Source organism: Punica granatum, chromosome 7 (genome assembly GCF_007655135.1).
Source record: "Punica granatum isolate Tunisia-2019 chromosome 7, ASM765513v2, whole genome shotgun sequence".
Classification (NCBI taxonomy): domain Eukaryota; kingdom Viridiplantae; phylum Streptophyta; class Magnoliopsida; order Myrtales; family Lythraceae; genus Punica; species Punica granatum.
The window spans coordinates 15,072,543-15,094,613 of record NC_045133.1 but is presented as its reverse complement, the minus strand read 5'-3'; the positions used below and the strand labels follow the sequence as shown (position 1 = coordinate 15,094,613).

Genomic DNA, 22,071 nt, shown 5'->3' with positions numbered 1-22,071 from the left:
GCACGTACTAGAAGGATCATGTGCTCCTTTTGATCTAGGCTTATTGTAGCTGAAATTAAATGTCATGTAGGTCAATTGGGGGTTAAGGATGGCGTGGTTATTTCCTCGAACCATTGAATGCCAATTGGTCGATTTGCAGATATAATTGATGATTGTACATGTAGGTATTGCATGGGACACGCCCTCCATGGTCTACAAGGCTTATTTTGGGTTAAATATAAAACTACATAGTATATAACAAGAGTGAGGCCAGCTCAGGGTGCTAGAGCGATACATTCCTGAAGGGGTATCCATTCTCTGTTTTTTTTTTTTCCTTTTTTTGTTTCCAATAATTTCTTATCCGTTGAGCATACATGAGAATCTAGTATAGGAATGATCTTGCGATACCGCCGTCCTTACTCCTCAGGCAACACCTTAGGGTGGCTGCTATGACCATCCTTCTTACAAGACATCAAGTTCCGAGCTTTTGGATCCTTCTAGTTTGAGGTGTCACCTTGCTTCTGGGGGAAACTCAGATTGGAAGCTTATTTGATTTCTCTTCAACTATCAGAGCAGGGAAGAGGAAACAGAGAAAGAAAGAGAAGTTGTAAGGATGACTCTCAGTAAGAGATGGGAGTTGAGCTGTATTGGGACATGAACATCACCACAATGGGCTCGCCAGCATCCATTTAAGGATTTTCAACGCCATTCATGGTTAAACGATTTCTAGACTTAAAGAGAGAGTTTTGTTGGAGGTTCATTAATGGCAGCTTCTTGTAAAGGTGTTTTCAGATCAAAATATGCTTAGACTCCGTTGATCACCAACTCATTTTTGTTGAATGGTTTGAAAGTTACAGCATTTTGAAGTTTTTCTGGCTGTGATGGAAAACGATTTCTACTTGAGTTCATATATACGGCTTTTGGCAGTCTGTGGAGAGAACTAAAATCTTGAAATTAGCCCGGGGCACAGTCAAGGGCTGCTTTAGCAGTATCCGGTTGCTACTTCGAGATGGTTTTTTGTAGCCCTTGGTTACGATTTGCTTGGCTCTTTGTTAGTGTTGCAATGTCAAAACACAGCTTTTAGTATGACTACATTTGTTGGAAAGACAGTATCCGTGTCCTGTTGTGTTGATACATAGGAACCTTCAAGTTTTGTAGATTTGATTCCCCAAATTTTATTGCAGCCTTAAATGGACGGACGGCTGGTTGTAGTGGATCATATGGTTTGATTTTGTGGAAACGAGAGATTCCTGATTGTCATGAGCTAATCGTATATGGGGGTAACCATGGCAATTAATCTCGTAAAACTTCAATCTTTGCAGAGAGATCTTGCGCTGTCGGATTGAAAACGACACATGAAATATAAAATTCCATACTATATATAGTTATGTTCTTTTGACAGCAGGAAGACGAAAGTTTTACTGATAATCAAAATAACTGCTCATCTTCCTGATAGGATCTACAATAAACACCAAAAACCACATGTTAATGAACAAGAGCATCCACAAAACAGAGAAGTAATGCTTTGTTTTATCATAATTGAATGTCAGTCCTGCACCATTTGTTTGCCTTGTCCCCCATCTCATCGACTTCTAGTGCACCTCTTGAGAAAGAGTAACATCATGAATATTGAACATTTCACAATTATCAGAAAGTTTTCGAGGTTAAACAAAATGAATGCCCCTTATAATCAAGTATGGATGATGACATAGACATGCTTTCAGACATGCATCTCATTAATGGAAAATCTTTCATAATAAAAGTACCTGGCATGATTTCTTGGAGCGACAGTTCTCTTTAGCCTGTTTGTTTTCCTGCATCCTTTCCGCTCAACGATTCTCATTAACCATCTAGGTCTCTTGGTTTCCAGCATAGTATAACCTGCTGAAATCCCAAGCACAAGTCGCATCCATAGCCTATTGGTACCGCTCTCCATTCAATGCTGCTGCTGGAGTCTGCCTCCTCTTCTTCATCGGGAGCTGAGGGGTGTGTTTGTCTTGCATCACTCCCACATGGTTTTAAAGGACCCCCACACAGTCCTGGAGTCCCGTCAAAGGAGTGCTTGAATGTGTTGAACTGCGTACATTGCGGGATCAATCCTATAAGCTGGTTATTCGGGAGATTCAAGCAGGAGAGTGAGATAAGAACCAAACCTCTAGGGATTAGTCTTCTTCACAATATACATACTATGACTAGGAGTGCGGCACAAATAATTGCCAACAAGAATTTGATTTTTTTTTATGAACTCGATGCTGGTAAATTTGCGAATCTAGAAATTCATTTCAGACAATTCAACCTTATCGAACTATTTCTTCCCATTAAGCTTGTTTGAGAAGAGGTCTAACCACTTGAGTTCAGTCACATTCCCCAAAGAAGAAGTGATGATGCCCGTCAGAGTGCTGTGGGGCAAGTCGAGTGCCCTGAGTGCCTTCAGATGTCCAATCGCTTTTGGAATTTTTCCTTGGAAGAAGTTGCTTAAGAAGTCGATGGTTGCAAACACGGTCAGAATTTTCACTAGTTCAGTCTTTACCCCTTTATCTCCACCATAATAGAATCTTGATAGTATTCATCGCCCATATATTGCAAATGACTTTTTTTTCTGCACTCTTCATGGATCATAGAAGCTGTTGTTGGTGTTGGGTTAAGCGAGCGGAAGCGTTGATAACCAATAAGACAAAACTTTTACCGATAAAACATTCAAGGATCAAACCCGGAATCCTATCCCGAGCTTTGGTAACACCCTCCATTGACTTAGATAACGTGAAACTAACATTTACGAGGAAAGTTTATTCTCGAGTTACCTTGTGAAGCAAAGTCCCGTTGATGTCTGTGTATGAGCCATCCAAGCATTCGGCCTCTAGCTCGTCCACACGAACACTATGTTTGCCAAGTGGTGCCCCTTCTTCGGTCTGAACTCATCCACACGGGCTGTCCACGCGATAGGATTTAGCTCTCGAATGGGAGACTGGGCGTTGCAGTGGCCTTGAGCTTTTCGAAAAACCGAAACGTACCCGATTTTGGCCTCCCATTCGCAGCATCAGTAGGACCACAGTGAGCTACTGTGGGCTGCTCCTCTTTTCAGCCGTCAGCTTCAAAAGCTCTCACCTTGTCCCTTTCAAAAAGTCTTGGATAAATACAAGACTTTCTAGTATTAATGGTTCATATTACAGGATTATGACCTCTATGTACGAATATCATTTACATTTCCTTATAACTAGATTATGGTACGTGTTTGCTATCACGAATTTATTTTCACAATTTATAGTAGTTTGTAGTATTTATTATGTGTTATATAAAATATATAGTTTTTCATATATATTTTCTTCGTATATCTATATTCATTTGTACTCATCTATGTATTGATTATTTAATTTCGGCCTTATCAAAATTGACAAAAATTATCACGGACTGCACAGTTATTGGCATTATTAAAATTGATAAACATTCCACTATTTATATAAAATAATCAAAGTATATATAGTTATGAAGTATAATTATATTTTTACAAAAAGTTTAAACATAACAATAGGAAAAAGGAAAATCCTGCTAGGCCCTCGCGGAGCGTGTTGTTTACACATACTGTGTGCCTTTTTTTTTTTAATTATGAAAATGCAAAAATTTAAAAGGAACTGTTCAAATTTTCTCGGGAATCGAGATATATTATGTCAGAATAATTCCCACTGCATGGGCATTAGCTCGAGTTGGGCATGGGCTTGATCCTTCCCCCTCAAACGAGTGGGCTTGGGCTTGACTCTGGGCCGCACTAAGAATTTATTTCTTTTTTTCTTTAACATAATAATTACATAAATATATATTAAAAAAATAAATAAATATGCTTGGCTTGGAAACAATCCTGGCCGTCCGTTCCTTCCCGCCAATAACACTTTCCCTCTTTCCCCTCCCGCCATAAATCTAATCTTCTTCAGTCACTGACTCAATCCCCGCCATTTCCTACCTCCTCTCTCTCTCTGTGCAGCCATGGAAACGAACCCCTACAAGCGGAAGCAGCCCTCCGCCCCCTCCTCCAAACTGTTCTTCAGCGGCAACAACTCTAATTGCTTCCACGCTGATGAAGAAAGAGGCGACCACCCGTCTGGCTTTCGCGTCCTCATTAAAGTTCTTCCAACTCGCCGAGTCTTCTCTCCCACCCCAAATAAGATCCAGAACCCGGGACATGGAGGAGGACTGCCGGCGGAGACCAGAAAGATCAGAAGAAATCCCTGTTCCTCTGATGTTGGTAGCAGTAAGGGGAGTGAACGGGTGGCTGAACCGGATCCGGTCGAAGATTTTGGCCAGACAACTCCTCCTGAAGCTGTTGAAATGTTTCATCGTTCGGGGCATGATCCGCCGCGTAATGCAGATCGGGTTTCACCCAAGCAGTCGAACATGAGCAGCATAACAAGTCACCCGGAGAACCGATCTGTGAGTTTTTCTTCTTTTTTTTTTGAGCCATTTTTCAATGGGATGATTCTGCGTGGGATTTAACTGATTCTAGAGCAGTGGTAGGAGAACCGATTATGTTTAATCTCCATACGTCTGATGATGATGATGATGATGCAGTGGGCATGACGTTCGATGGGCTTTTGCTTGAATTGAGCTCTATTTTTAAATATTTGATCCTTTGCCCGACTTTGTGATGCCCATAGAATAGTTGGGAGCATACATCTCCACTTGACTGATTCTGGGAGGGATTTAACTAATTCTATAGCAGTAGTAGGAGAACCGATTATGTTCGGTCTCTGTACATATGATGATGATGATGAAGTGAGCTTGAAGTTGTATGGGCTTTTGCTTGAATTGAGCTCTTTTGTTAAATATCCGATCCTTTGCCCGACTTCGTGATGCCCATAGAATAGTTGGGAGCAAACGTCTCGACTTGACTGATTTAAATTTTTATTTTCCCCTGCTTTCTGCTTCTCTATTTGACGACTAGACCATGTTAGGGAGAATGAAATGGTTTTCTTCTTCGATAGGGTCGGCCTTTGTGGGTTCGTGGGAGGCTGTTCAAACCCCCCAGCTCATTGAGCTACCGGAGATTGCTTCCATATTTGATGGACATAGCTAAGGAGGATGAATCTGGTAAAATCTCATTGCGCTTCTGCTCTCTTGTATTACAGCTACTTCCATGATATCCGGAATATCTTCTTCCAGTCAAATGGTCCTAATTCCAAGTTCCAATCTTAATATGAGGCTGAAATTTTTATTCACTTTGGTCAGGCATTATTCGGACATGCCAGAGGCAGAAACCCGAAAAGAGCAATGAAGGAAAGCTGCTCCAACAGGTTTCTGACTCTAACTGTAGAGATATTCCAACGGATGAATCTAGCCAAGACCATTCCCAAACATTGGCTCCGTCTTCAGCCATGGAACCACCAATAGCTTCGGGTCTAATGAAGGATCTTTCTCTGGACGGTGTTACTTCTGCTCCGGCAAATGAGGTCTTGGGTGATACCGGAACTTCATGTGAAGATGGTAATATAATTGGTAATACCTCAATTCATGATCAATCCCCAGTGAAACCAGATACGAGGAAATGCATTCATAGCGGTATTGAAGATTGTTCTGATGAGGGTAAAGTGTCGGAGAAAGCTGAGAAGGTTATTCCAGTGGATTTCGACCAGGAAGTAGATGACAAAGCATCTCTTAGGAAACAGGCATGTTCCATGAGCTGTGATTATGGAATTGATAGTCAAGATAGTTCAAAGTATACGACGAGTACGGCTGAGCAGAATGCTATACGTCCTGTTTCCGAGAAAGCACGTGGTCTGATGAATAATTCACCAAATGGCTCCATCAGTAAAATTAAGACCAGCAGTCCGGAGGATGGTATAAGATCTCCTACCAAGAGCAAAACAGTAAGGATCAATTTACCTTAGCGACATACTCTTGAGCCATAATGTATTTGGTTCCTGCTTTTTCACTAATTCCGGTTTTCTTATTGCTGTTTGGATAGGTATTAAATCCACAGTCACGCTCGAAGCTCTTAAAGAGCCCTAATACATTCAGCTACAGGAGATTGCTTCCATATCTGATGGAAATCGAAAAAGATGATCAGTGTAAGTGACTTGTTGTAGCTTTTGTCTCAGTATGAATTCATTGCCATTCGCAATATATAGTTTGAAGCTAAAACTCCGTTCAACAGGCACTACGAGAAACACGTGCCCTCTGAAAGCTGTTGATTCTAGCCAAAAGCACATACAATCAGCAACAGAATCGTCATACGGTCTCAAACCACCAGCTGATGTTCTGAATGAGCATTCTCCGATTGCTCTAGTCTCTACACTTCCCTGTGCTTCTTCGCAAATTGATGGAGATGGGAATGATGAATTTATTACTAAAGGTTCAGAAGGCGTGTCAGTAGCTTCTCCTGAAAACAAGAAGGTGATCAATGAACTTCATACAGAGATGAACAAAGGAGGTAGGTTACTTCTTGAAGACACATACCAGAATGGAGCTTCTGCTCATATTGGGATCCCTTGTACGAATTCACAGAGAGGGATTCTCAAGAGGAATCCCCGAGGTTGCAGAGGGCTCTGTCCTTGCTTGAACTGCACTTCTTTCCGTCTAAATGCCGAACGGGCATTTGAGTTTTCGAGGAACCAGGTGAAAGATGCTGAAGAATTAGCTCTTGATTTGATGAAGGAGTTGTCTCACCTACGAGATATGTTGGAGAGAATAAATGGTTCTGCTACTACACCGGATAATTTGGTGAGTGCTAGACAACTGGCTTTTACGGAAAGATTATGTTGGAACAGTTTCTTTTGTGAAAGGTTTTTTTAATTCAGCAACTTGTCTACTCTTATGTAGGTGCTAGAAGCATGCAGGAAAGCATCTGAGGCAGAAGGTATAGCAAAAGACCGACTTAGGGAAATGAATGAGGACCTCAACATGCACTGCAGAGTCAAAGTAAGCACATCTAGAGATCCTTAATGTTCATAAATTAAGCATTTTTCCCGGAGATATCGATTTACTCCTTGTCAGTCTTCCAAATCGTTCATATGATGAACTTTTATGCCTCTATCTCCCATTTATGACAGTGCTTGCACCGACCGAGGGTTATGTTTGGCAAACTTACTGCTGAAGATTTATTCCAATGAGACTTTTCAACGACAGTGCTGCTAATACTTTTTGGGACAACCTTGGAATGTAAAACAACGATTAATGGCAGAGATTATGATGCTCTTTGCTTGGGGTTGCACTGAAACACGAAGGGTAGGAAGATATGTATGGAAAGAGCATTTCGCTTCTGAGAGATGATTGAAGAAGCCAATCAGAACATATATAGTATTCGAGAACCTTAACTTGGTGTGCCCCTTCTTTTGCTTAGAGAACTTTGTGTCTCTTACATGGTTAGAGTGGTTTGCAGCTGAGTATAGCATGTATCCCTTTGTGCCTACCTATGAATTGTTCCCTGTTTCATTGGTTCAGATAGAAGTGATCTTCTCCCCAATGTTTGAACCTCGATAATTGCAGGCCACTTATACTGGCAAAGAACTAGACAGCACTTTGATTTGACAGGTTAAGTCGATCATAGAGATTATGTGAACTTGATCTAACTCATCGTATTGGACCTGACGAGATCAGCTGATCCTATCAGCCAGAATGGAAACTGACTTTCTGGGTGGTTTGGTCCTAAAATAAGTACCCATAATAAGTAATCCGAGTTAGTCCAAGTGAAATTAGAAGAAAATAAAAGGAAATTTTATTGTAGTAAACAGAGCAATATACAGAATGTAAATCGAACAGTACAATGACAGGGTGAAGCAAATGAGAACATATTTACTTTATTTGAGGCATCTAAGGTAATGAGCAATCCAATCAAGACAAGGTAATCGAAATGTAAAACAGAGGAACCCATGAACAAAGAATAACAGACTCCTTCAATGACCATCCATCAGAATCTTGATTGTCTGCACTCGGGAGGAAGGCCCCCAGGAAACCTCTTGAGGTCGGTGCAGTAGTTGTAAGTCATGAAGTACTTCTGGACCCACCGGAGCCACCTCCTGCTAGTGGTGTCGAGCTGGCCAGCTGTTGCCATTTGGCGAGCGCTATTCGATAATGAGTTCGAGGAAGATGGAATGGCATTGAAGTTCCGGTAGTAGGCTGTGAATGGGGCCTTGGACCAGTCGGTTTTAACTAGGCCGCCTCTTGTGGCCCAGTCGTCGGCGTTCCAGAGGCTGGAGTAGATCCTCATAGGCTGGTTCTTCGGGAATGGGACTCCAATGGACTCTGCATTCCTGAACTCTCTAATAGGGATATTGTCCACCAAGAAGCTGCATACCAATCGGGTGGATTCATCAGTTGTTATGGAATGGTCCCATCATGTATATGGAAAAAGGAACAGAAAAAAGAAATGTAATGGACTCGGAGTGAAAATGATCCGCATGCCAGCGAAAATATTTGGACTTTTAAAGGGCGATATGAGTCGGAGTCGTGCTGCCATGCGTATTGTTTCATTATTACGGTATAAAAATGGAAAGGAGACTTACACTATGTGTTGGGGGTTCCAAATGATGGAGTAAGTGTGGAAGTTTCTGGTGGGGTCAAACCACAAGTAAAACTGCTGTTCTCTGTTTCCTTTCCCTTGAGTGAAGACATTGGTGTGAAGGATATAGGGGTCGCCGCTCAGGTTCCCGAGGAACTCGAAGTCGATCTCATCATGCATGGGCCCTTCAGATGATAACTGCAAAATGTATGTATGTAACATAAGTAATCGAGAATAAGTCATTAAATTTGCATTGATAAAATAAAACTGCTACTTTTCTAGGAAGTGAATGTTGAAATAACAAAAAGATGTACATAATAAGCAGTCACGGTTCCAGCCGAGTTTCCAGCTACGAGCTTAAGCTGCATATCGATCCTACCAAACAGGTATTCTTTCTTTGACCTGAAACCCGAACCAGAGACTTTGTCGAGAGACAAAGAAAGAAGCTGTCCTCCATTGTATATCTTTGCCCGATGATCACCCCATGTTAAGTCGAAATCCTGGTAGAAGTTTCCTGCCGTACAGGCCACCATTAGGGCACTCAGAACTAGTACACATAAACCTCCATTATTTGCGAAGGCCATTGCTCCTTGCGTGTGTATGGTGGGGAATTTTTTTTTGGGGGGGAGGGGGAAGAGATGTGTTGATTGTATGAAATTGTTGATGGGGTTATAGAGGTATTTATATGTGCAGGGATTGAGCGTGAGAGAAAGCTAAACATATAATTTTTCTTTTGGGAGCCAAAAAAAAAAAAGTTACTAAATGCTCAGAGGAATTTTTAAGAATGGAGGGGTGCACCACATCATGATTGATGGTAGCATGGGCCCAAGGTCAGCAATCCCACAGGTTCCACCAAACAAGGTATTATCCGCGTTGAGCGCAACTCTTGAGAGAAATGGCGGTTGTTGATCTTATAAACTTGTCAAACCCTTCATATCTTTTCAGTATGAAATTCTTGTTACCTCTTGCATACCAATGATACTGGTGCAGTGTTTGATGAAACATGTAGTGGTTTGATCTTCGAAAAAGAAAATAAAACGAGAATTTTCAAAAATTGTAACTGTTATTCGCTTCATATTCGAGTGACCGACTATGAAGTAGTTAAGCCATTGAAAGGTGCCATATTTGAAGAATCATGGAGTTTTTAATCTCCTAATTAACAATAAAAAAGCATATCAGAAGCCAATCCGGATTAGGAGGCATGTTTAGCTCCTTCATAATATATTTTTAATTATCGCAGTTGGTGACACAAACCTAATTTTGTTTTGTTATTCTAGAAATGGAGGCAAAAGTGTAGGAATTTTCTAATTTCAATCGGGTTACTCTGAACTACAATGCCATAACTTTGTCATAATAATTGTCTGCATCCCCTATTATGATCATAAACCTCTCTCGTAACCATACAAACAAATCCAATTTTCCATAAGTTATATCTGGTTATGGGCTAGCGCAGATTAAGTTTATCGTAAAATTTCTCAGATAACCTTACAACTTACTTTATCTAGTCATAAAACCCCCTGTCAAGTGTATTAATTTCAATTCACAACAGACATATACGTGTATACATAAATATACGTAATTTAAATTTAAAATAAGAGCGTGCGGATACGTCTATTAATTATTTACCCTTTGCGGGACAGGTTCCTATATATAACGGAAGGTAGAGGCATAAATTTTCCATGAAATTATAAATGCAAAGGGAGGGGAAGAGCGGAAGCTTTAATTAATTGTGCGGAGAAAGGAGATGGCCGTGGCATGATGATGAGGCAGAGGAAAAGCAGACGCGTGAGCATTAATCAAACAATTGAATAAGAAGCTGGTGCCAGCTTTGCACACATAGGAACAAAAAATCATTCAAAAAAGAATCTGAAAAATCTTTGTCTGGGAATTGCTTATTATAGACTCTGTAACTATGGGCATTTCTTTTGGATTTTTATGTTTTTCTTTTTTAACCAAGGAAGCGCACGACCTATATATAGCTAATAAATGAGTACACGTAATTTCATCAAATGTTAAACTTGTAATCTTTTGATTTAATCAGACGTAGCATTTTTCTTCTTCTTCTTTTTTTCTGTTGAAAGGGAGACTAAGTAAGAGATGTAAGAATAAATATAAAAAAGTTTCACCTATAAAAATTGAACCTTGAACCTGAACTATCCCAAGGTGAGAAGAGCATCAAACACCAAATTCTTTTTTTTTTCCAAATATGTAAACATTCTATAAATGATATAATTTATCTCCCCAAGGAACTAATAAAAAGTACGGGCGTCATCCAACCGACTTTAGCATGATTGGAAGAATTGGTGGTGAGTGACAACCAGGTGAGGAATGGAACCGGATGAACTAAATATATATATATATATACATATATGTATATATTCAGTATATTTGTCTTTCCGACCATGTTGAACATATGTATGTGTGTGTGTGTGATTTTCAAATTACTATTTTAGATGGTCATGCTTTAGCCGAACCAACCATACATTAATTTGTCAACATAAGTAACCTTGTAAGTGATACAATTCTGTCCGAGGACTGTTAGCTTACAAATTGAGCACAAACTAGCTATACTAAAGCTATAAACGCAGAGCTGTTGCTCTAGAAGAATGCTAATACGCAGTTTGGAAATTAGAATTGAATGCGGTGAATTAATTCTTTAGGTGGAGTATATGGATTTTGGTTTTAGCCTTTGTCGATTATCAGGTTCTCTTGGATATTGCATCCCAACTTCTTGTTTTCGAGGTTCAATATTCAATTTGCATGCATGAAACCCGACTCACGAACAATTAGGAAGAATGCCATGTGCCATTTGCTTTTTTCTCTCCACTTTTTGGCCGATAAAGTGATGTCTTAGATGCATGGTTTGAATAGTAATTCAAACTAATTATTAGATTTTTCCCAATGAATTACATACGTGGATTGTGTCAATACTTCAAACTGTCCCAAAATTTTGTGATGAGGCTGTCAGCTGTCATAGCTGGCCTTCTCATATGTCCACGTAGGACTTGACAGCTGTGAAGATGATATCCAATATCACCACTGTCTATATCACTATTAGCTAAATATCTATATATCTATGTATGTATATTCTATAACAAAAAATTCTGAAGTTTCTTGTAACCGAAGGAAAATTCTGAAATTTCTTCGCGTAATTTCACATGTAATGCTTCAATTAGACCTTTAACAATATAATTAGCTTTTTATTATAATATGAAATTTATGTTTAATTTGAATTATAAATTAAATCTATAATTAATTCACTCTAATATACTAATATAAAATTTGATATATTTTTACATACATAAGATATTAAAATATATAATTTTATAATATTTCAAAACTCATGATTTTTGAATAATTAGTTTTTTAATTATTTATATCTATATTATATATAAAAGTAAGACAAGTTTCTCTAATTTTCGATATTCCAAAAATACTCATAAACTCTCGTGACTTTTCCTTGCATCTTTTTTGCTCATGACGTTTGATTGCGCATTTTCACTATATACATAAATCGGATCTTTCTATTCATTACTCATTTTTTACACTTTATTGTTTTATATTTCTCTCAACCAAGTTAGCCATTTTATCACATAAATGTTTGTTTTATTATTATTTCATAACGATTTATAGTTTCGAAACGTCTATTGTCTTAACAGGTTCGTACATTTTTTGTCACATCGCTATGAATCACGTGATTGTTTTCAAAATTTCATATTTTCCCATTTTTTGTTCCAAAAAATACCAGTATCCTTCATAAATTTTTATCTTTCTTTTCATACTTTTTACTCCCACTCTTTTGGTGTGTTTTGTTAGTATGACTTTTTCTCACACACTTTCAACTATATATTCATTGTTCATTCTCAACATTCGTTTCAAATATTACTTCAGCCGAGTTAAACTTTTTGTACATATCTTCTAAAGTACGACCATTCTCATAGTGTTTTTTCAACTTTCTTTTTCCTTTTTACCCTTGATAAATTAATAATATTACTATTTTATCATTTACTCAAATAGTATGAATGTTAATAAACATCACATATTTTTAATAGCATGGAATCCTTTCATTTGTTTTAATAGAAAAAATAACTTTTACATATTCTTTTTTCATGATCTTTCGACTTCAAGGCACCTTTTCATACTTCTTCACTATAAAAGCTACCTAGCATGTTTTTTTTTAATTATTCACTCTAACGAATGCATCAAACATTAAATAATTTCTCCATTCAATAGTCACAGTTCATCTTTTCCCTTTCTTATTTACATTTGCATATTTTCTATTTTCTCTTTCAGTTTTTAATTACTTCTACTTTTAATTATTCTTATTCTTTGACTTTGCTAATTGTTGAAAAAACATTCTCGTATTCTCTTTCTTCTTCCGTAATCCTTTTATTTTATTTTTTTCAAGTTTCAAAAACCAACTTATACATATACTTTCTCATGACATTTCGATTTCAAGGCATCATTTCATACATTTTCACTATAAAAATTACCTAGCATGTTCTTTCTCATAATTATTCATTCTAACGAACGTAGCAAATATGAAATAACTTCTCCATTCAATAGTCATAGTTCCTCTCTCATGTTTCCTATTTACATTTGTATCAATAGATTTTTAAAATTTTTATTAAGAATTTTTTCAAATTATTTTATAGATGGATATTTTCTAATGAGTTACTGACATATATCATGTGATTAAAAAATTATATTTTTTGACGAATTTTGAAAATTTATATTAATTTATCTAAAAATTATTTAAGACATTATGCCATTAGTAATTTGTTTTTAAAGTCCCAATCAAATTTTTTATGGGATTCTATGGATACAAAAGTACGCAGTTGGAAGAATAAAAAGGAAAGAAAGAGAAGAAGAGTTTCAAAGAAAAAAGATATCGTACCATTAATTTTTTTATTTAATTTTGTTTTCTCTTATCTTAAGTTTCTTTTTCTCTCCCTATTCTTATTTTTTTTCTTCTGTCCACAGACATCAGCTAACGTTTTATTTATTGTCACTGTAGTGTCTGCCACCACCATCTGCTAATAACATTGCACAAGCTCATGTGGTCAATGTCCTCCTTCACAAGCTATACGTACATTTTCGTTCTTACTCCTCAAGGATACGTGTGTAAAAAGGGAGAGATAAGTTACTTCTAATGTAAATCTAATATCGATTATCAATACAACTTATCAGTTTGAAACTGAAATTAAATTTACTCTTGTGCCTTAGGTGGAATCTAAAGTGTATTGCCAGTTTTTTATTTTATTGGTTAAGTATAAATTATAATATATAATGTGAATTACTAAAATAAATTTATATATACATAAAATCATGTCCGATCAACTTCCTTCTAATTTTCTTTCTTTAAAACTTAAACCCAACCCTTAAGGTGTTTAATTTTCGGAATTTGTCGATCGATTTGGGTTGTCTTTTTCTGAATTTTTGAGTTATGGGTGTCATTGCAAGACTATTCATAAAAATAATATTTCTATTAATTATTTTGTAAACTTTTATTAAAAATTTAAATTCATTTCTCTATTTTTCTTTAAAATATCTTATTGAAATGAAAGATCAAGTCAGAAAAATATAACAACTGGAAAAATTTTCTTGAAATAAATTATTTTTAAATAACATTAATTCCACTTTTTAAAAATCATTTCCAATATTTTAATCGTACTTATCAAGTTTTTATTATTCATATACTAGATTACATACCAGCGCTATGCGCAGTGTGAAAAAAATAGTTTAAAATGTTGCCTCTATATTTTCATCATTATAGACCATTTTTAATTATACATAGTTGTGCTATTATTAAAAAATTAAAAAAATTGTGATGAAAATTGAAAACAATAATTCTTTTAGTGAAAAGAAAAGAAAAATAACTTAGATTGAGAAAGAGATAGAATGGAGGTTGAAGAGAAATAAGTAAAAAGTATAGTGGAAGATGATCAAATTGATGGAGAAGCGAGATAAGATATACGAATTTAAAATTTAAACAGTTTTATAGTTTTATTCTTACATTCAGTTTCACTTTTTTTCAATAGAGTAAAAAATAATGAGAATAATTTTGTAAAATTATACAAAAACTAATAAATATATTTTCATATAGTGATTTGTCATTAGTATGTTAATTTTGTATATACTTTTTTATGTTACACATATGTAAATACTATTATTAATATATATACATATATATATATGTTTCCATTGAATTTAATATTATTTATTTATTTATTATAAAATTAAATAAAATATTTTTTGCAAATATTATTAGTTTCCTTTAATAATTATTATTTTTAATTTAATATTTAAATATCCATTGGGTCCACTTGGTAGATTTTCAAGTGTCATGTCTACAATGTTAGTGCTCTGTTAGAAAACTCTATGAAAATTGACAAAAAAGTGATAGCACGCTAGATGTGATAAAAAACTCATAATTTGTAACTTTTCCAATTAAAAAATGCATGTTAGAAATAATAAAAGGCCAATTTTTTGCCTTTTTTTGTCATCAATCCTCATAAATATTATTAACTATTATTTATTTATTTATAAACTAAAGTAAGAATAGATTTCTGACTAAAAATGGTCACTAGTCGATTCAAAGGGAGATACTATTGATTTACTTATAATTTATACATTTATTTTTTTAAAAGAGTTTTCTTATATATTTTGTCGTTCGAGTATTATGTATTTTAACCTTAACAAATAAGGCTTCACTTGCAATGCACATGTAAATTCACTAGTAATATTAAGTACTCATGTTTATTTTGAGTTTTAACTTTAACTGTCAAATATTTTACTCTAATATACTGAGTTCGAAATCTAGTAAAGTATATTACATTTAATTATTTGGAAATCACGATTATTGAATAATTTGTTTCCTTTTAATTACAATATTCAACATTTTTGCTCATCTTGAGTTTTAACTTAAATTTGTTAATTATTTCACTCTAATATACCAAACTAAAAATTCAACATTTTCGAATAACTAGTTTCTTTTTAATCATAACATTGAATATTTATATTTCTTTTGAGTTTTAAGTTAAATTTGTAATTATTTTACTCTAATATACTAAGTTAAGTTTGACATATTTTTACATATATAAGATAGAATAATATATAACGTTAATCTATTTTGAAACCATTATTTTTGAATAATTAGTTTCTTTTTAATTATAATATTGAATAATTTTGTATATTTTAAGTTTTAACTTAAATTTATAAATTATTTCAATCTATTATACTAAATTACTTTTTTGTCATTAGTTCAATATATCTTTTACATGCATAAGATAGTAAAGTATATGAATTTAATTATTTCAAAATTCACGATTTTTGAATAATTAGTTTTTCTTTAATTATAACATTGAATATTAATGTTTATTTTGGATTTTAACCTAAATTTGTAAATATTTCACTCTAGTATATAAGTTAAAAATTCGATATATTGTTACATATATAAGACAGTAAAGTATATATTTTTAAATTATTTCAAAATTCATGATTGTTTAATAATTAGTTTCTTTTTAATTATGAGATTGAATATTTATGTCATTTAAATTATGTCATTCACAATAAATAATAAATGCATATTACTAATAAATGTGAATGGTTATAGATGCATGAAAAGCTTCTATTTTGCCAAATATACAAAGGTAGATGGCTTCCGGCGATTGCCCTGGGTTTTATATATTTTATATATAACTATATAGATTTCAACTAATCCTCTTCCAGAAAACGCCACTCTCCCTTCCACTTTCCAGGCATAAAAAAGGTACTGTATGCACCTGATTTCGCCTATAGCCATGAATTATGCCTTTTCAATTGAGAAATGCATCTTTTCTTGATAAAAAGATGGCTAAACAAATAGAAAAACAGGTATTGGCATGAAAATTTAAAGAAATGCCCTGCTTATTCAAGAACAGGTATTGGCAACAGTTTTTTGATGATGCTACCGGGGATAGAGCTAGAATTTCCTTCCAACGGGGGTAAAATAATGAATTGACATGTTTTGCTCTTATAATACTTATGGACAGACTGTATAGTACAACTACATTAAAATATCTCAATAAACGAAAAGGGGAGTTCGGTGAAACTTATAAAATTCCATAATTATCCCTTGATGAACTTATCATTTTATAAAATAATAAAATTATAGAGTTGATAAATACGATATAGTTAAAATTGACTAAAAATGCTTACGGTGAATGACCAAATTTTTTTAATTGGAGCTAGCAAGATGTTATCAAGTCACAAGGAAATATGCACGAGGAAGCAGTTTTAGGTCTAAATATCGAGAGCTTATGTATTTAGAAGAATTAATAAGAAATCATGGCATACATAAAATTAACCCATATAGCGAATTAGTCTGCAGTGAAGCTTATTATATTTTCGCATTGAGTCTCACAAATACTAATAATAAATTCAAGATATGCTTATAATTTTACTTGGGCTAAATTTGAAATATTTTAAGTATTGCAATCTCATACAAGTTAGAGACAAAATTATACTGTTACCCAAGCATATGGAAGAATAAGAGGTGGAACCTTCTCATTATGGGGCAAAACTTTGAAAATCATATTATTGGGGCAATATTACGAAGAAAAGAAAGAAAAAACTTATCTAGATTAAGGCAAAATTCTAGAAATTTAATTTTAGTGGGGCAATTGCTCCCATTAAACTCAATGTGGCTTCATCTCTGGACGCTGCCAAGACCATCGCCAAAAATTTAACGGTAGTGACCTTGGACGACACTTCACAAAGCATCCAAAAGTATGTTTATAGGGTCTTACCAAAGAGTCAGCAAAAAGAGTCACTTAGATTACCTTTCTCCAACGCTTTTCCATTACGTCGCCTGAGGTGCACTTTTCCCGATATTATACCATCAAGAAAAAGGTCTAATTTTTAATGTTGATTATTTTTTATTAGAGATAACATTTACCGACGCTTCATAGTGTCGAGTATGGGATATCTCAGTTGACCCTTTAGAAGTATCGACAAAGTGGTACCTATGCCAATGCATTCTTCAGCTTGACTCAGCCCTCACCCAAACTGACGCTAGAAAGCGTTGAGGTAGGGTGATCTTTGCCAACACTCTCTTAAGTGTTGGCAATTGTGGATCTTGCATCGGCCTAGTGAAGTTCTTGACCTTCTAAGTTTCGTCAGCACGTGCATGGGGTCAACTGAAGTCTTTCATACCCAGAAAATTTGGTCAGCAGCTGAATGTTGACTTGACAACATGTTGACAATAAACCCTATGCTCAGACTCCATTAATGAGGTTTGGCCAAGAGCTTTTAAAATCATAGGGCAAGGCTTACTAACTCTTTATAGGGTTTTCACGATGGTAAAAACTCATACTATATTCCCTTTTATCTTCCCCGACCCTTACACCTCCTCATTCCACTTCTTCTTCCCACCACTCTCAAACCCCATCTCTTTCATCAGTTACCAGGAAAAAAATAAAAACTATGCAAATAGAGGTACTTATATCTATCACGCTATTTTTCTATAACAATACAACATTTTCATAGAAATTACAGTTGCTCAATTGAAAGTATTGAATTTTACATACAATCTCTAGATGAATGTCTGATAAATTATATAACATATATATGCTGTATGACATTTTTTTTGTTGGAAGTGGATAATTGTGTGCGTTGCATTCATAACTAGCTGTAGGTAGCATCTAATAGTCTGTAAAAATGCCCCACAAGTGTTCAATGAAATGAGCTATCGGTATATATGCAACTTTTTAAGGCATCTTCAAAACATGACAAATATGGCAAAACCACAAGGCAGCCATATGTAGCATATTTCTAATATTAACGAAATTAAAAGAAAGTAAACCCTAATTCCTCAAACAGCTATTCTGAAATCATATAATAGAAAACCATTACGACTTCAACCCAGAAATACTGTAGACAAATCAAGATTACACTCAATATACTAAAACCTAATTGAATAGGTCATGTCGAGTAATCTTATTCGATAGAAAATTATAGATAAAGACTTACCAGTAACCATGTTCAATTGATCAATTACACGAGGAGCTTCCTCTCCTGGACCCATTGGGCATTATTGAGACAAGAACGACTACTTAGGGCAGGAGAGGGCATTTAGCTCCATATTTGACAGTTTTTGACAATTTTTCATAAATTTGACCAGATAGGCAAGAATTTAAAAATTTTCACCGTAGAGCACATAATAATTTTTTTGTCAACTATGGATGCAACATCTATCTAGAGAATTACACTAAATAGCATGATTTTTACCCCTTTTTGCATGTTGTAACACACTTTTTCAGCAACTTATTCACATAGTATGGTTTTACCTTCCACATGTGCGGCAAGGGTATCAAGAAAATGGTGCCACATCACCCTTCTATCACATTTTTTTTCTTGAAAAATTAATGTTGTGTTATATGGTGAAAAAATTTAAAATTTTCATGATATTTGGTAAAATTAATTCAAAGAGGAAATTACACTATATATCCTATGGTTTCATCAAATTTTCAAATCTATCATATGCTTTAAAAATTACAAAAAATAGCCCATGGTTTATATTTGGTTCCAAATCTATCACGGCGTTAATTCTTCCATCAACATATAACGGTCGTGCTGACATGGCACGTTTGAATATTAATGATGCCCATGTGGAGAATTAGTGGGGCCATACTTGCCACGTTGGAAATTTTCCCGAGATAGATTTAAGAAAAAAATAAAAACTATGGGATAGTGATTGAGAATTCGGTGAAACCATAGGATATATGGCGTAATAATCCATTTTATTTAAATTCAGTAATAAATAGTTATTAATTATTTATAACAAAAAAAAAACAAAAACCAATCAAAAGATGGCGGTGAAGGTGAAGTTTTAAAGGAGAAAACTCCCTAGCTAGTCGGATATTCTGTTTCAATGACTTACCAACATTGCCCGACGCCACTCAAGTGTTCGTCTTGCTGTTCCTCCTGGTGACTGTATTAAGGACCTTTTGGTCGGATTAATTGTCAATTAGTCAGTACTAGATTGTCCCGGAGATTCTGTCATATCGAATGTGTGGTTTGGTCTCTTGTTTTGTTAATGAGGGATCATCATTCAACCATCTGTGTTGGTGTGGTCATTTTCTTAGTTGGTAGTCGAGTGGCTGACCCCATGGTCGGCAGTCTAGTGTTTGTGTCCGTTAATACTCTTGTCGGCTATGCAATGTAAATTAGGTTTGCTATTAATAAAATATTTACCAAAAAAATGGGGTGAAGTGAATTATGGGAAAAAGAAAAAATGGTGGACTGAATTATATCTATATATTTTCATTCATTTTACTATTCATATTTGGTAAATTACATAAATAAATAAATAAATAAATAAGAAAAAAAGAAAGTAAGATGGGCTTTGCATTTGAGATGAAGAGACTTTCCTTTCTTTCGGTATTGTCATAGGAAAGAAAAGATAAATACTGTAAAAAATGATTTTCCTTCCCTTTTTTTTCATCTTATGATAAGTTATGATTTTCCTTCCCATTATATTTTGCAATGCGCTCTCACTGTTTTTGTCTCAAAAAAATATTATTATTATTATTAGGGGTTATTACGTCATATATGTGGTTTCACCTAATTCTCAATCATTATCACATAGTTTTTATTTTTTTCAAATCTATCCCGAAAAAATTTCCAGCGTGGGAAGTACGGTCCCACAAACGCTCCACGTAGATGCCGTTAATCTTCAAACGCGCCATGTCTGCACGGTCGTTACATATTGACGGAAGAATTAACATCGAGATAGATTTGAAGTCAAATGTAAACTATAGGCTATTTTGGATCATTTTTAAAACATTTGATAGATTTGAGAATCCGGTAAAAGTATAGGATATATGGCGTAATTTCCTCTAATGCAAATTATGTCGCGGAGTGAAAAAGGTAAAAACTGTGCTAATTCCTCTAATTTTACCTATTTATTATAACTTTAATGGGCTCTTGCATTATAGGCTAATTGAAATAATAAGCTCCACTACTACCCATCCGCATGACCTAATTGAGGACTCAGACTTCAGAAGGTATCTTTGCTAGTGATGGGCATGCCAGGGCGCTCTCTAGAGGATCTAATGCCAGAAATATCATTCGACCTCACCGTATTAGAGTGTAGCCCTATGATCCCGAAGGTCTAAAGGACTGAACAGCTAAAAACGATCGAGAGTTGGGGTTGAGTGTGTAGAGTCAGTCGATTACATGCTTAGAAGGATTTAACCCCTTAAATCCCCCTTTTGTCTTTAATTACCTCGATGTAGATGGAATGTGACGGCTTGAAAGTGGGTCGAGGAATGGGCTGAGATGGCTCGTGTGATGTATAGCGGAATGGCCATTAGTGGTGATCTTGGTCTAAGTGACCGGTTGGAGGGGAGCACGGAGTGGCTGGCCAAGGATGCTTGCAAGGTGCAAAATTGAGTGTAAATAGATTCATACGCTATCAGAGATCCGACTTTCGCTAGTTGTTGGGAAGGATGCCGAATTAGAGGAATTTAATCTAGAAATAAGAATAATGAATACTGTGATATACGTGATAAATCCCTCAAAATGAGGGAAACATCCACAGGCAAAGCAACGAGATTCCACCGGATCGATAAATCGCAGATTACACATTCAAGATCACACTTCTATTTCCCAGCCCCCCATTACAAGATCCAATCCCAGAATAGAGTCGTTATCCTCTCAATTCTCACCACTCTCTCACTCTACAAAACCCTAGAGACTCCAAGAGAACAAACTCGAGAATTCCCAAGAAAATTACACGCAATTTTCCAATCTCACGCACGTTAATAGTCTTATAAGTCTCTTCTCATATTTATAGATTCAAGACCCCAAATATCCTCTAAAATATATCCAAAATATTCCTAAACCACCTCGGAAGATTTCCCCCTTTTAATAGATTCTGAATTGCAATGACACCTAATCAAAACAGAAACTAAATCATGAGGAAATCTAACACTTGGCCTTCCCTGTCACGAAACCACTTTTCGTGTCGCAGCATCATGCTGCTTGTTGCCTCTGCACTTTTGCATTGTGACACACTTGGGATCGTGTCGCAGCACGCTGTGGTGATTCGTCCTCCTCGTATTCGGTCGATTTTCGTACTTGTTTATGGGTTTTCAGGTCTTCGGGTTCTCGGCTGAATACAACACACACCTCAACACTGGTCTTTCATGCCTTTTTTTTCCTTACCTCTATTCATTCAATAGGCTATTGGGTCTCTCTCATAATTGAAAATATAACATAGATAAAATCCTTACTCGAGAGTCGATTTGCCTGGTCATAAGGTGATTTCAATAAATTTTGAACTCTTACCATACTCATAAAATTTGCCCACCAATAGTGCAGTTTATCAAATTAAATGCACAATAACATCTTGCGGTTTAAATTAATGTCATTTCAAATCAAGTTTACCAGCGACTGATTAATTTATTTGTGATTAAGCGTTATATAAAACTCCACTTTTAAAAACTATAGTTTATTCTACAGATTTATAATCCACGTGAAACTTATATTCGAATAACTGATGACATACGCATCAAGCAATAGGACCACACTGGGCAAGAAAACTAGAAAAATAGGAACAGCAA

General features: G+C 35.4%; 2 protein-coding genes and 1 long non-coding RNA gene across 4 annotated transcripts; 1 reads left to right on the top strand and 2 right to left on the bottom strand.

The window, feature by feature from the left end:
• Nucleotides 1–1,348: 1,348 nt before the first annotated feature.
• Nucleotides 1,349–3,066, bottom strand: LOC116213322. Of its 2 annotated transcripts, none has more exons than XR_004158061.1 (3): nucleotides 2,781–3,066; nucleotides 2,325–2,585; nucleotides 1,349–2,085 (listed from the first exon to the last, which is right to left on the bottom strand). It is a non-coding gene; the product is annotated as an uncharacterized LOC116213322 (long non-coding RNA). The 2 variants fall into 2 exon arrangements; XR_004158062.1 differs by having other exon boundaries at nucleotides 1,349–1,582; nucleotides 1,746–2,085; nucleotides 2,325–3,065.
• Nucleotides 3,067–3,918: 852 nt separating this feature from the next.
• Nucleotides 3,919–7,429, top strand: LOC116212940. Its single transcript, XM_031547702.1, has 7 exons — nucleotides 3,919–4,401; nucleotides 4,953–5,058; nucleotides 5,197–5,834; nucleotides 5,933–6,035; nucleotides 6,122–6,687; nucleotides 6,787–6,885; nucleotides 7,017–7,429. The coding sequence occupies exons 1-7, from the start codon at nucleotides 3,958–3,960 to the stop codon at nucleotides 7,074–7,076; spliced, it is 2,016 nt and encodes a 671-aa protein (XP_031403562.1). The 5' UTR covers nucleotides 3,919–3,957; the 3' UTR covers nucleotides 7,077–7,429.
• A 309-nt stretch (nucleotides 7,430–7,738) lies between these two features.
• LOC116213087 (xyloglucan endotransglucosylase/hydrolase 2) lies at nucleotides 7,739–9,119 on the bottom strand. Its single transcript, XM_031547898.1, has 3 exons — nucleotides 8,779–9,119; nucleotides 8,469–8,662; nucleotides 7,739–8,252 (listed from the first exon to the last, which is right to left on the bottom strand). Exons 1-3 carry the CDS (start codon nucleotides 9,046–9,048, stop codon nucleotides 7,874–7,876), a joined length of 843 nt encoding a protein of 280 aa, XP_031403758.1. The 5' UTR covers nucleotides 9,049–9,119; the 3' UTR covers nucleotides 7,739–7,873.
• Between the last annotated feature and the right edge of the window lie 12,952 nt (nucleotides 9,120–22,071).

What these genes read in the sequence shown, in the direction of transcription:
- LOC116212940 (XM_031547702.1), top strand. Translation starts at nt 3,958, where the DNA reads ATGGAAACGAACCCCTACAAGCGGAAGCAGCCCTCCGCCCCCTCCTCC. An exon ending in GTCACCCGGAGAACCGATCT is followed by an intron (nt 4,402 to 4,952) that starts GTGAGTTTTTCT and finishes CTTCTTCGATAG; the next exon opens with GGTCGGCCTTTGTGGGTTCG. An exon ending in CTACTACACCGGATAATTTG is followed by an intron (nt 6,688 to 6,786) that starts GTGAGTGCTAGA and finishes ACTCTTATGTAG; the next exon opens with GTGCTAGAAGCATGCAGGAA.
- LOC116213087 (XM_031547898.1), bottom strand. Translation starts at nt 9,048, where the DNA reads ATGGCCTTCGCAAATAATGGAGGTTTATGTGTACTAGTTCTGAGTGCC. An exon ending in GAACCGTGACTGCTTATTAT is followed by an intron (nt 8,663 to 8,778) that starts GTACATCTTTTT and finishes TACATTTTGCAG; the next exon opens with TTATCATCTGAAGGGCCCAT. An exon ending in TGGAACCCCCAACACATAGT is followed by an intron (nt 8,253 to 8,468) that starts GTAAGTCTCCTT and finishes ATTGGTATGCAG; the next exon opens with CTTCTTGGTGGACAATATCC.